This window comes from Canis lupus, chromosome 14 (genome assembly GCF_003254725.2).
Source record: "Canis lupus dingo isolate Sandy chromosome 14, ASM325472v2, whole genome shotgun sequence".
Classification (NCBI taxonomy): Eukaryota; Metazoa; Chordata; class Mammalia; order Carnivora; family Canidae; genus Canis; species Canis lupus.
In genome coordinates, this window is record NC_064256.1 from 42085367 (window position 1) to 42099713 (window position 14347).

At 44.0% G+C, this 14347-nt stretch overlaps 1 protein-coding gene across 1 annotated transcript in view; it reads left to right on the forward strand.

The window, feature by feature from the left end:
- Positions 1–1101: 1101 nt before the first annotated feature.
- Positions 1102–14347, forward strand: part of CHN2 (chimerin 2) — a 295899-nt gene continuing 282653 nt past the window's right edge. The window contains exon 1 of the mRNA XM_025464493.3: positions 1102–1344. Coding sequence (XP_025320278.1) covers positions 1296–1344 — 49 coding nt within the window. The 5' untranslated portion in view covers positions 1102–1295. The remainder of the gene's footprint in view (positions 1345–14347) is intronic.

Here is a 14347-nt window from a genome sequence, read left to right on the forward strand (position 1 = left end):
TACCCTGCTGGGAGCGTGAAATAGATTTAAAAAAAAAAATCCGTATGATATTTCCTCCCAGTGAAATTAATTTACGTTTAAATACAGGGGAAAGGTACACACCTTGCGCTCAAGTCTCTTTCTCTCTCGCACAACCTCAGCAAGTCCTTATCCTGAAAGGAAGGGCTCGGTGGACCTGCTGCCAAGTCTTTTGTGAGGATCCTTTACCAGACGAGTCAGAGAACCTCTTTCTTTGGACACCCGGGCTTTGTGTGGGCCTGATGACATATTTGGAACATCTCTATTTCTTTGAAGGGCAACCTCAAAAGCCCAGTGGAGTGTCCAGTGGCTGGGGCGGGGGGCGGGAGGAGGAGGAGGGGGGCCCCCCCGGAGAGGTGTACTTAAGCGCCTCTGGATCGGGCTCGCTAGGGTGTTTGCAGGGTGTTTTAGGAAACACACCTCGCAGGGCAGGGACCGACAGCTGCAGAGTAACAAAGGACAATTTGGAGGGGGGCGCAAGAAGCGCTCCAGGGCCGCTCGGGCGCCCCAGGGCCCCCTTTGCCCGGCACCGTGTCCCCGGTGACCTCGCCCTCGCCCTCCGGTCCCCCACCCCGGCTGTCTTGGCCCGGCCGCGGGCGGCGAGCCCCTCCGCCGTCTCCCCACTGCCGGGTGCCCCCAAACCGCGGAGCAGCGCCGCGCGCGCCCCGCGCCCCCCGGCGGCCTCCCGGGCACCCCGGGGTCCCGCCCCCCTCCCCCGCCCCGCAGCCCCCGGCCTCCGCCCGCGGCCCCGGGTCTCCGGAGCTGTCAAGCCCGCGCGGCGCAGAAGCAGCCCCCGAGCTCCCGCGTCTCGGCTCCTTCCTTTGTGTGCGCGCGAGCGGAGCCGGGGCGGAGGGAGCGGGGGGAGGTCGCTCGGAGCGCCTGGCTCCCGCCGCCGGGCCCGGGCCGCTCGGGGCGCCGCCGGGAGGTGCGGGAGCTGGCGGGGCGCGCGCGGGGGAGCGCGGGGCACCTGCGGGGGCTCGGCTGGAGGCGCACGGCTCGCCCGCCCCGGCCGCCCCCAGCCCCGGCCTCCGGGCGCTCGCACCTACCCCGGGCCCCGGAGGGGAGCGTGCACGGGCGCGGAGAGGGACGGAAACCACAAATAAATAGCGGCGGCGGGAGCGCGTCATCTGGCGGAGCAGGAAGTGCAAGCGGAGTCCGGAGGCTGGGGCTCCGCGCGCGTCCCCAGGACTTTGCCATGGGCTGGGGGCCGCGGGGGCAGCGGCGGCGGCGTCCGCACCCGCACCGGGGCTGAGCAGCAGCGACGCGCGGGGCGCGAGATGGCAGCGTCCAGCAACTCCAGCCTGTCCGGCTCCTCCGTGTCCTCCGGTGAGTTTCAGCCGGTGGGACGCGGCTGCCGCGGGGCTCTGCCGCCCCCTGCGCGCCCCGCGCCCCCTGCCCGCCCCGCGCCCCGGGATGCGGAGAGCCTACCTGTGGCCGCCCCCCGGCCCCCGCATCCCGGGCCACCCGGTCTCTCCCGGGCGGGCGCCCGCTGGGACACTTGTCCCGTCTGCCCGCGGCAGCACCTCGGCGCCCGGCCTCCGGCAGGCGGGGGTGGGCGAGCGGCGGCGCCCGGGGGTCCTGGGGGCGCGGCGGCCGCGACAGGCGGAGGGAGCCGGAGCCGCAGGAGCCCGGCCCGAGGGGCGCGCACGGCTCGGGGGGCGCGGGGGGCGCGGGGGGCGCGGGGCGCACGGACCCGCTCGCGGCGCGGCGCCCGCCAGGCTGGGGGGGCCCAAACCCGAGGCTCCTCGCACACTTGATTTTCTTTGTTTGTTTCAGAAATTAGCTCCGCGGAGACACGAGCGCGGGGGCACGGTTTGAGACCCGGGGAAGGAAGGGATACGTACAGTCGCTCTGGTCCTGATTGAATTCGGGCGACTTAGAGGAAGGAAGGTCGAGCCCAACCTCCGACAATTTGCCGCTTTACAAGCGTGTGTGTGCGTGTGTGTGTGCGCGTGATTTTCCTATGTGGCCTCTTGGACATTTTCTTATGATACTCTCTGTAATTTCACTTTCCAGGCATACGCTGGGTTGTCAAGTGGGGCTGAGCAGAGGGAGGGCTTCTTTCAGCTTTTACAGGGTTGGTCAGCAGGTCTCCTTGAAGGGGAAAAAACTGCTAATGAGTCTGAAGGACTAGGAATCAATAGGAACGGACCCTCTGGTTTCTGAGTATGACAGGTTTCTAATCAGAATGATGCATTAGGTAGGATTCTTCTACCACTCTGGTCGCTGCAAACTTTAATGACAGACCCTAAAGGCACAGCTGAGAAGACATTGGAGTGTGGCGAACAGCGTACAGGGGTCTACATGGTCTTGAAATCCTAAGGAAAATCCTGAGTATGTTAATATGGCATTAAATCCTAGTGTGTGTGTGTGTGTGTGTGTGTGCGTGTGTGAGCGCGCTTGTTGTTGTTGTTGTTGTTGTTGTTGTTACAGTTACTCAGTCATTAAACTCAGGCGAAGAATCACCTGGTTGGGACCATGGGATGGGGCAAGCCTGTCGTAAATCAGCCCAATCTATAGATGTGTAACTAACGTAACCATAAATACGAGGGGAGTTTGACTAAGGTGCGATTGTGATGGGACGCAAGGTGATCCCTTGAAAGCCATCTGTTATCTTTTTTGGCAGGTTCAGTTCCAGGGAAATAGCACTTCCTTTCTTGATCACTGCCAACTAATCAAAAGCACAGTGTTGTTAGGCATATGATATAGTTCAAGTTTCTGGTAGTAGCAGCCAATGGGGCAGAACAGTCATATCTTATTAAGAGCAGCAACAAGTTGACTGCCTGTGGTTTTAATTCTGAGAACTCAGCAAATGCTACAGCGTATTTTTAGTGCCCCCAAACCACTGCTGCTGCTTTTCGATTCATTTTGGTTGACTAACGTTGAATTTAAAGTACAGTGATGTTGGCTTACGATTAGCATATGGTTATTCCTCTCAGAAGACTGCCCACTAGAAAAGGGACTGGTAGGGGAGAGGTGGCAACGGGAAAGAAGAACGAAGAAGAGACAAGAAGTCAGTGTTATCACATGATTTACTGATGGCAGAAATTACAGATGCTGTAGCATCTGAGTGTTCAGATCTTGGTGTAGCTTAAGAGACCTGATTGAAAAATTGAATTCAGGCTTCAGAAAAATACGTGGGTTTGAAGTCACACAGAACTCGCTTTAGATGATGGCAGTTGCTTTGCAGATAGGATACGGGAGCTTAGATGGCTCTCCTTCCTGCGGGAGTTACCACGATTTTAAATCCTAGTGGCAACTGGGAAATGACATGGGCACCGAAATTCAAAAAGTGGGCAGGGATATATGGTTTTGGCGTGCATCAGACTGGCCCGTGAGCTTATATTTTTCAATATACCAATTAATGAGACCCTTGGTCTTGAAAAATACAAGAAGCTGTAGTTCTCTTTTTAAGCACATTTGCCCGTGGTGTGGATCATGAATAATTCAGATGACACAAGCAATTCACACCTGTGAGAGGTGTTGGGCACTAAAGAATAGAGCCTGTTTGTGGTGACAGCTGCGTTCTCCCAGGCAAAGGCCAGAGTCTGAGAAAATAGGACACTCCATCCATCAATTCATCACCGTTTTCACATAGGGCCTACTATATGCCAGGAAGTAAGTTATAACCCTCAGCTTCAAGGAGGCTGAGTGAGGAAGGTAATTTTAGGATTCCTTCTAGTTTTGAAGTTCTAGGATTATTGTTCTTGCATTTTGGCTGCATCATTCACCAACAGGGTCAATTGGAGAGAGTCACTCCACTTTTCCCAGCTTCAATTTCCTCATCTGTAGATAAGGCTCATGTTAATAATGGGACCTACTCATAGGAATGCCGTGTGGATTCAATGAGATAATGTGTGTGGAGCATTTAGCATAGGGTATGGCACTCAGGAAGTGTTTGGTGTGAATACATTTTGCTCCTTTGAGGAATGAAATAGAAGGCACTTCATGGCTCAGACTTCAGGTGCAGAAAGAAATCCAACACACATAAAATTTGCCTCTTACATTGCATGTTAAATTTGATCTTGAGGTTTGAAGTCTATTAAATAAGCAGTTATTAAGCGTATTGTAGGTTTCGGGCATTGTCCCAAGTGTTTGGAATAGAAAGACGAGTTAAGATCCTTTGCCTCATCACCCAGCAGCAGAGATGGACAACAAAATGGTAATGTAGGGGCAGCCCAGGTGGCTCATTGGTTTAGTGCTGCCTTCAGCCCAGGGCCTGATCCTGGAGACCCAGGATCTAGTCCCAGGTAAGCCTCCCTGCAGGGAGCCTGCTTCTCCCTCTGCCTGTGTCTCTGCCTCTCTCTCTCTCTCTCATGAATAAATAAACTATTAAAAATAGTAATGTATATTCCTGTTGGATAAAATGAATTATGTGGAGGAGAGTACAAGGAAGAGTGATTCCCTCAGTATGCAGGGGTCAGTGGAGGTGACCTGTGAGTTGGGACTGAAAGGATGAGTGGGTTATTTTTTCCAGAGAACAGAGGGGGGAAAGATATTTCAGGAAGAGGGAAGAGCTTAGGCAAAGGCCTGGAGATGGGAAGTCCAGAGCCTCATTTTCAACTTCCTTTCTTAGGGCTATGGATCCATTTTGTAGGGGGTATCTCTTCTCTGAACAGTTAAGCTTATAGATTCATTAGCATCATGCAGAGAGGTGTCAGATCCCTTAGTGTTACTGCTGACGTAGGTAGGGGGTTTTCTTTCCATTCAGGTAGCTGTGAGTTTGATGGAACAGCTCTGGAAGCTTTAGGACATACTGGGGCAACTGAGCAGTATAAAAGGAACAGTGGATTCTGTAGCGAATAAGCATATGGAGAGGTGAACTCGAATAATATGGGTTAAACCTCTCTTGGAGGAATAGATCTGGAAGATTTAGGTTTGGTTGTGTTTGCACAGAGAGTCAAGATCTAATAATTCACTCAATATTAAGCTCAAAGTTATCTGATTTTCCTGAGAATATGTTCTCACTTGCTGTTGTTGAACAACAACACCCAAGTGTGTCATTTATTCTACTTTGCAACTGAGACATAACAAATGAAATAATCAGGTTAAAATTAATTTTTAAATACATTTTCTAAGAACTGTTCAGAAATTTTCTTTTGGAATATTCAATTATGTGTAGAAGAAATTGCTTTGCCTTTGTTTTAATGATAACTACTAGTAATTAAATTTCACAATCACCTAGATTGGCAGGAAGGTTTGATTACCTTTATTATTTTAAGTGGGAAAGAAATCACTATCCTTAAGATTTTACTCTAGCCTGTGGTACTTGATTATACTCTGAAATAAACAATGGTTGATTTGCAAAATAGTTTTCTTAATAATCATGGGTTGTATTGGCTTTTGTAATTGAAATAAGAACTTTTTGCATTTTAGTGAAGTGATTGCCAAATGGGTAATTTCACAGAAATAAAAAAGAAAGAAAGAAAGAAAAGAAATAAACTCAGGTAAAGTAATAAATAAAAAAGCTATGAGACGTTTTCCAGTAACTGAACAAGGTAAAAATTAAATATTAAAGGGACCTCCAGGATAAGAAGTTGTTAAGATTTTAAGAACACAAATACACCGTATTATAAAAATTAAATCAACATAGACTTTTTAAGTTAACATGCAGATGAAAAAAGATAAAAATCAGTATTTTTGTGTAGAGTCATTGAAACCTTAATTGGGAAAAGAACATTCCTAAATGAATTGAGGCATTTATTTCTCCAGATTCTATACAGTAGTAATGTGGACCAAATAAATAATGCTATTTTCTGCTGTCACACTGGCTTGATCCTAGAAATGATAAACAGGAATTCTCATTACTCATTATTGGAGGGTCAGAACCAGTGACGTATACAAATCTTTCATATCCCTAGATACAGAAGGTAAAACTATAATAATGCTGCCAAGACATATATATATATAAAATTAGAAACTCCATGGATCCAATACTACAAAACAATATCTTTGTTAAAACAGACACTCACACTTAGAAGTCTTCTCTTGGACCCCTGAATTATTCAGAAATACTCAATACCCAATTTTGTGGGAAAGAAATGTCTTTACCTTTGTTTCAGTGATAACGGCTGGTAATTTAATTTCATAATTACCTAGAGGGTCAGGATGATGATTTTTGTTGTTTTAACTCACCCCCAAAAATTACGATTTCAAAAAAATTGCAAATTAAAAAAATCACACACACAAAAAAATCACAAAGCCAAAACTAATGCTCTGAAAGAAATCATTCACTCGGATGGAGGGAGTATTGTTCTTTGCTATTTTTCTGGTGACCTTCCCACACCTCCTTTTAACCTATTAGATTTTTCACTGGCCCTTTGAAGTAAACCAGATGAACCCAGCGATAGAGAATCTGAGAGCAAAGACTTTTCTTAAGCATGACTGCATATTTGCTGTGTTTGACAAGGGCCCACTGATATGTGTACATTTGCCAAAATGCCATATTCCCCCCCCCCCCCGCCATTCCCACAAACCCAATGAAGTGTTTTAAAAGATCCTGCCATTTGTTCAGCTTTCGGGGGACACAAACACCAGGTATTTTCTGAGGCCGCTCCATGTGGGATTTAACTGGACAGTGTGTTCTTTGAGCTGCAACCTGGGGCTTGGCCCGGGTGTTAGCACTGCTGAGTGCCGGCTGCTGCTCTGCAGGATCTCCTGTTTCTGCACAATGGTGAAAATAACCGGACATGGGGTTTGGAACACCTAGACATAAGCAGTGTCACATATGTTTTGAAAAGGAGTTTTTCTGCCAGAAGATCAAGATTCTTGCCAAGATGGTTAGAATCAAAGAAAGAGAAAGGGACCTAGTGATAGACCCATTATGATTAACAGCATCCATCTATCACCCACCCATCATTTATCTTTTATGAATGTATTCACATTTCATGACTCCTGAAGTGTGTCATTTAATTTTCAAAATGAATGGCTTTCTTTCTTCCTTTCCTTTTCCTTCCTTCCTTCCTTCCTCCCTCTCTTCTTTTTGTTTTCCCACCCGTTATTATGTTGGTCAGACTTCTATTTAGAATTTTCTTTTTCATCAACCCTGCGCTTGGTCTTACTTGACTATGAGTTTCCAAATCCTCTAAGCACCATCCTGCTTCTCTTTCCATTTGCTCATTGGAAATGGAAGCTGGTATTCTGTTTCTCACATGGATTCTGGTCAGGGGATCAGATGGATGCCTCTATCTCTGATGCAGGCTGGTTGGTGTGACCGAACACACTCATGTGTCTCAAAGTTACTAACAAAAGCAAAGGTGTTTTTAAAGCCTCCATGGCCAGAGGAAAATCCAGTTAGGAAAGTGCTGGTCCCCCAGGCAGTCCGCTCTGCAATGGGACCCATGTATCTGTTCCCTGGGATCTGAAACTGAGGACCCGGCATGTGTGCATTGCCACGGGGCGATAAAACTTTGCAGCTCTGTACCCACCAAGAGTTGTGCAAATAGCCCGCTTTTCCCCTCATTTATTATTAATCGAACACCTTTGTGGGGGCCAATCTTTGAATAATCTTTACAGCGTGGCCTAATTACAGCCTTGCCTTGCTTCAGTAGCTTGGCCTGTCCAAGTCACCCAACCTCAGCCATATAAGGAGTTGTTTTAAATCATCCAATGCCTAAGTTCCCATAGACATTCTCTAATAAAGGTGTTCAGTGAATAGCCTTATTTAAAATGTAATCATCTCAGGTCAGAGGTTATACTGATAAGATTCTTGGAGTTGAGACATCCTCTACACGTTATGTAAGCTGCCAATCACCCCTTGCCTTGGTGAGCCTGCTGGGGAGGACACTTTGCAACAAGAAAGGCTGGATGCCACTTTCCTGCTGGAATCCACTAGATTTGGAGAATCAGTCAGCTTCCTTAGGCTGGCAAGAAATCTCCCTTTCTGACATGTGTCTTCATTAGATATTGCAGGCGGAGCTCTAAACTCAGAGTCAGAAGATCTGGATGCTGAAACCTTTAACTAGCGCATTGACCAGGGCACTTAAACCCTTAACTAAGGCTCTTCGAGAGGCTTCAAGCCCTGACTGTGACCCTTAAACCATTAACCAGGACTCTTGAACCCTTAAGGAAAGTTCCCAAACCCTTAACCATAGGCCCTTAAACCACATACTTAACCAAGCTGTACAACTAGCTAAGGATGTGTGACCTTTGGTAAAAATAGCCTCTGAGCTTTAAGTACCTCACTGCAAACTGCAGATATGACGGCCTGTTTCCCAGAACTGATGTGAGCATTAACGGGGTGATAGAAGTATTGTCTCCCATAGACCTGGCTATCCTATCTGCTCTGCAGATGCAGATTCTTCCCCCTTCCTTCCCTCCTGCCCTGAACATCAGTGAGCCTCAGTCCTCTTGTCTTTAAACCAGAAATAGAGGTATCTGATGAATTTACCCCACAGGGTTGTCATTTCTGAAGCACTGCTTGGGAAACTGCTTAGTAAACTGAAAAGGCAACTAGCAATACTGAATGATTACTATGTCTCACTCTGTTTACATGTAGTCCTTGGAGTATTTCTTTAAGGCAGACCAGGTATCCCCTTTTGCAAACAAACACATAGGTTCAGAGAGGACATGGGGCTTGGATTCGAGGTGGTAGGGTTGGAGGAACGACTCCTTAATTTCAAAGATCAGGTTCTTTCCTCTTGAAACATAAAGGGTTGGTTTGTGTTTCTATCTATGTTTTGAAAGTGTCTGACATTAAAGTTTAAGGCTGAAATGCATGCTCCTTGTTAACAGAGAAAATACAGTAATACATCTGTGCTTTATTTTGATGCCCTTGGTAGTTATCCAGACCCACACTGAACCTGACCAAAGCTTAATCTCACTACCGTTGGGACCTGGGAGATATTACCGAGTGAATACTCTGTAGAGAGATCGCCTGGGAAATTGGATTTATGGATATCTGCTCTTAAGAATAATCTCACAAGGTGAAGGGTCTATAGGTGTTCATGTACTATTCTTGCAACTTTTCTAAGGTTTGAAAATTTTCCAAATGAAAGAAGACTGAGGAGTAGAAAAGAATAGTACAGTTTGCCTCCAATTGATTGTCTTCACTGAAGTCTTAAAAGCATTCCATCTCATGCGAGCTTATCTAGTCTTGTGATCACCTCATGAAACTCCCAGATTCTGAATCCTCAAGGGAAGAATATATATTTCTTAACTTATATCTTAAGCGAAAAGTAAAGGAACTGAAATTATGGAAGGCATTCAGGTAGACCTATGCAACACTTCTACCTGAGAAAATGTCTTTTCCCTCCCAAGCTCGTTTGACTTTACATATCATTATAGGTTTCAAGTGAGGAGGGGGGCTTGCAGGTTGTTTTAGCAGATTCCAGAATTAGATACATAAGAGAATCAGGGCCATTCAGCTAGTTGGTGGTGGAGCGAGAGCTGGAACTGACAACTCGGACCCGTGTTCCCAGAACATTCATTCTCCATCCCCTTTCCTGGCGCATCCTAAGGAGTAGCATTATCCTTAGAGAATTTCTTACAGCTGTTTTTTTCTGTCTGGCTTCATAAAGGCTGTTCTGTTTAATTATTTAATATTTTCAAAAAAAGAAGTCATAAAGTGCTTTGTATTTTAAATGAGCCTTAGATCTCAAGGCTGTTGTTGTGCCAATAGAGGCACAAGGACTTAAGTGAGCTAGCGTCTGCCCTATCTATATATAGCTGTGCTGTCTAATATGGTAACCACGAGCCACATGTAGCTGTGGTTTAAATTTAAATTTAAATTTAAATAAATTCAGTTCCTCAGTTGCATTAGGCACATTTCAAGTGCTCAGTGACACATGTGGTCCATGGCTACCATATTAGACCATGAAGAAATAGAACATTTCCATCATCCTGTGAAGATTCTGTTGGGCAGCTCTGGTAAACAGGGAAGGTGGTTCTAGGACAGGGACCTTACTAACGTAAAATAATAAGCTACAGATAGGAACCTTGATAGAATGTTCTCTCATTCCTGTATTTGCTCATAGTGCTGCTTTGGTTATATTTCACTAATTTTGCAAATTGGTTTTTTTAAAAAAGTAATTTTTTCATAACTTTGAGGGGAATTGTGGAATGACAGCTAGAGGATGATGTTAGGGAGTAATTAAAATGTTTATAAACTCTTCTAGTCTTGAAATTGGATTCAAGCCTTTTAAAAAATTGTCTCTAATTTCCCTAATGACAAATCCATCTCTTTTTAAAAAAATCCCACAGTGAGCTATAATTTTGCCCTCAAAGAGGAAAAAAAAATTGCCCATGTCCAGAAGTAGTTTGAATCTTATAATTGTATCTCTTCCAAAACATCATAAAGAAAATAAGAAAATTGTGAACGTGTGGACTGAGGTTGCTAGTGGCATATCCAAGCCATGCTATTTAAAGGAGGTTTTCTACCAACTTGGCCATCAGCAAACCATTCGCCTAGAAGTATTTTACTACTGCAAAAGTCCCACATATGGGGCAAAGCAAATGCACTGGTTTTTAGAAAATAAAGTTAGCTTTGAGAATTAGCACATTTAATTGGAAGAAAATGAATGCAGATAAGATGCAGGAACATGACTGTTCCTAAGAAAAGGAAGCTGCCCTCCTTGAACTTCTGTTACCATCTTCAAGTGCAACCAAAAAATGGAAAGGTAGATGGTATCTTTAAAGGGTCAAACAACCATCAAGAAAGAGGTCAATGTTGAGGCCATTGGATTCAGACATAATAGCCAGAGGCCCGTGGCCTGTATGGCTTAGTCCTTATTGACATAACTCAGATCATAAATTTAGGGTAGTATGAATCACAGTATCACTTGGGTGGGTGATGACCATTTGCAATTCTTTTCTCTGATCAGAGGCCCAGTACCTGGATTTCATCTTGCCTTGTACAGAGAGTCCTTCTGTACTCTCAGGACTGGCTGAGCACTGTGTTCTTCAAGGAAATAAAACCTAGCGTTCCTTATTTATTTCACGTAATTGCACACTAACAATATAAAGTGCTTTTTCTTTTTTCTTTTTTTTAATGATGTGTTTATTTATTGGAGAGAGTACACCTCAAGTACATTCCTCACTGAACTTGGAGTCCATCCTGGGGCTTGATTTCACCACCCTGAGATCATGACCCGAGCCGAAATCAAGAGCCAGCCACTCAACCAATGGAGCCACCCGGCTGCCCCTAAAGTGCTTTTTCTTGAATAGTTTTGCTTCTGAGGAATACACCCAAGAGATCAATGTTTGGGACAAGAAAACAGAAAATAGGGACTATGGGTTGAAGGGTGAATCTTCTGCAACAAATACTAGAATGTGTGGCTGCAACACGGGCCTATAATAGTCTGACCTATAAGTATCTCAAGACTGAGGCTTGCACTGCCCACATGAGCTGTTTAGCTCTTGAAATGTGGCTAGTGTGACTGGACATGCACTGCAAGTGTAAAATACTTACCAAGAGTTTGAAGACTTAGTACAAAACAAAAAAAAATATAAAATATCTCACGAATAACCTTGTTATGTGGGTTATACGTTGAGATGATTATATTTTTTGGATATTAGGTTAAAAAAAGATATTGTAAAAACCAATTTCACCTGGTTAATTAAAAAAAAATGTGGTGAGGCACCTGGGGGGCTCAGTTGGTTAAGCATCTGACTCTTGGTTTTGGCTCGGGTCATGATTTCAGGGTCTTGAGATCAAGTTGGGCTCTGCACTGAGCATGGAGTTTACTAAAGATTCTCTCTCTCTGTCTGCCCTTTCTCCTGCTCATACTTGGGTGCTCTCTCTCTCTCTCTCTCTCTCATAAATAAATAAATAAATAAATAAATAAATAAATAAATTCTTTAGAAAATTTAATGTGGCTGCCAGATTTTTTAAGATTAGATACATAGCTCACATCATATTTGTATTGGACAGCCACTGGTCTGGACAACTTGAGTGAGAATGTTCTAGCCTTTATCAGAGAATGTACCACATGAAACCTGCCGATTCACTGCTCCATGGCTCCCATAGTTGCTGCCCTGCACACTCTCCAAGCTAGAGAAAGATACCCTCTCTTCTGTGTGGCCCAGTTCAGCCCCCATTCTCAGGTACCTGTTTTGTTTTAGTGCCAGACATCGAGAGATGTCCTTCATTTTTCTGGGCCTGTACAGAGATTTTGAAATGAGGTAATAGAGAGAGAGATGGAATTGAGCTCCATCAGATTCTTGTTGATACAGGTTTTGTGCTTTGTTTTAGGCTTTACTACTATAATTCTAGACTTTACATATTTACTTGTTAGATTTATGTGTACTCCTCCTCCGAAGAAAGCCTGTAATGCTAAGAAGTTGGGTGAACAAGACACATTTTTCTCCTGACCTGTGTAGGAAATTCTTCTCTGATAATGTTTGTACCGAGGCTTCTTGCCATGAATATGTATATGTGTATAAAACATGTATATGTGTGATCTATGTCTGTATACATGTATATATGTCTATATGTGCATGTTTGTGTGTATACGTAACATCCAGAAAGCAGAAGGAGATGAGGTTTCAAGCAAAAGTTATTTCCAAACCAAATATATAATATATAAAAGTTAATATCAAGGGAAAGGCAAAGTCAAGCCTAGCATTACTTTTAGTAATGAAAAAAATACACTTGGGATTATGCTAATGATGTGTAGATATTAATACACATAATTCGGCTGCCTAATATTGATTTAAGTTGCTCATTCAAATTCACTTTATTATAGAAAAATTAGCCATTTTGTTTTATAGTGTTTGTCCCTGCAGACAGTGGAACTGTTAAGTCATGTTTATTGGGTAAATAACACTATTTTGCTGACTTTCATATGCAAAGAGAGCATTATCATGTCTCCCACAGGAAGTGCCCTGTGAGTTACTGTTTTCTGGCTGGGGACCTGCTTAGTTCAAGCCAGGTGTCCTCTCTGTTATCTCCCTTAGGATCAATGTTCAAGGTTGAATGTACTGTCAGTGGTCAGGGCACAGAAGTTTTTTCTCCTACGTGACGTGAACATCCCGAGGCCTGAACTTTATCCACATGAGAGCCCCATGCTTGCTTTAAGCAGCCAAACTAACCCACATGCCTTTTTCCTTTTTTTCTAAATATGAATTCTTCCTCAGAGAAAAAAAGCAATTGACAGGGGCTTTCAACTCTCTTGAAATAATATTGGATTAAGATTAGGAACATAACCACAGCAAATCCTAGGCAATTACCAGCGGAAGACATGATTTGGAATTAGACAATGTAATTTGTCATAAGAATATAATAATTGCCATAGTACTTATTTGGTTCAGCATTCTAACCCCAGTAAAAGCACTAAGAGGTATTTTATAAAAATGCTCAGCAGACTTTCAAGGAAGAGATGCCCTGCAGACATCTAACTTTTCGTAAATAGCTGAGTGTAAATCTGTCATTCAGGAATTCATGTAGACACGTTTCTGAGAGCATATGTAGTTTCAGCTTGTGATCCTCCTTATAGTAATGAGTTCCATCCATTTTCCACCCCTAGAGTGGACTGATATTTCTTTTCATTGCTTTAAATTTTAGTCTCTGAAACTTATTTCTAACATCCACTCTTGGGTTTTGTAAATAAGTGTGGGTTCATTTGAACCCCAGACTTCAAGAGTGGTATTGTGTGGCAAGTATTGGGAAGCTGAGTTGCTGGTCCAAATACCAGCACCAACTGGCTATCTTAATTTGGGTCCATCTGCAATTTCTTGTCCATAAAATGGGCTAATAATTCTTATGGAAATCAAATGGAATAGTGTCTGTGAAAGAAATTTGAACTTGGAAAACTTGTGAACAAAACATAAAAATCTCTGATCTCATGAAGTTTCAGTCATATATAGACGCTCTATTGATTCCCCTCTTGGGTGATAAACAATCGCTCAGAGTTCATGATTCTCTAATATAACTTGAAAAATCTCATGTAAATATATTACCTTGCTCTTCACCAACTTTTCAAAACCTTGAAGTGTTAAGCCCATTGGGTTAGAATTTCTCCATTCAGTGTATGATTCCATTGTGCATCCTACTTTCCCATAAACATTTTAAATTAGCTCAGACAAATCTCTCATTTATACTTTCTGATCCAGTGGAGTGGCTCTTTTTAAAATTAAGTTTGATGTAATATCCAATCTATGCAAGTAAATCTCTGCAACAGACATGGAAGTTATGAAGCACAACAACAGAACTCTCATTCGGAGTCACTCAGTCTAGGAACATCACCTACTTTCTCCCTTCCGTCCCTTCTTCTTTCACTCTCTTCCTGTAAAGGTAACCACTATGAATTTCTTGTTTACTATTACCTTCATTTTCCTTCTTTCTTTAAGTAATTGAAAGAAATAATCCAGAATCTATGCTTCAGAAAGGCAG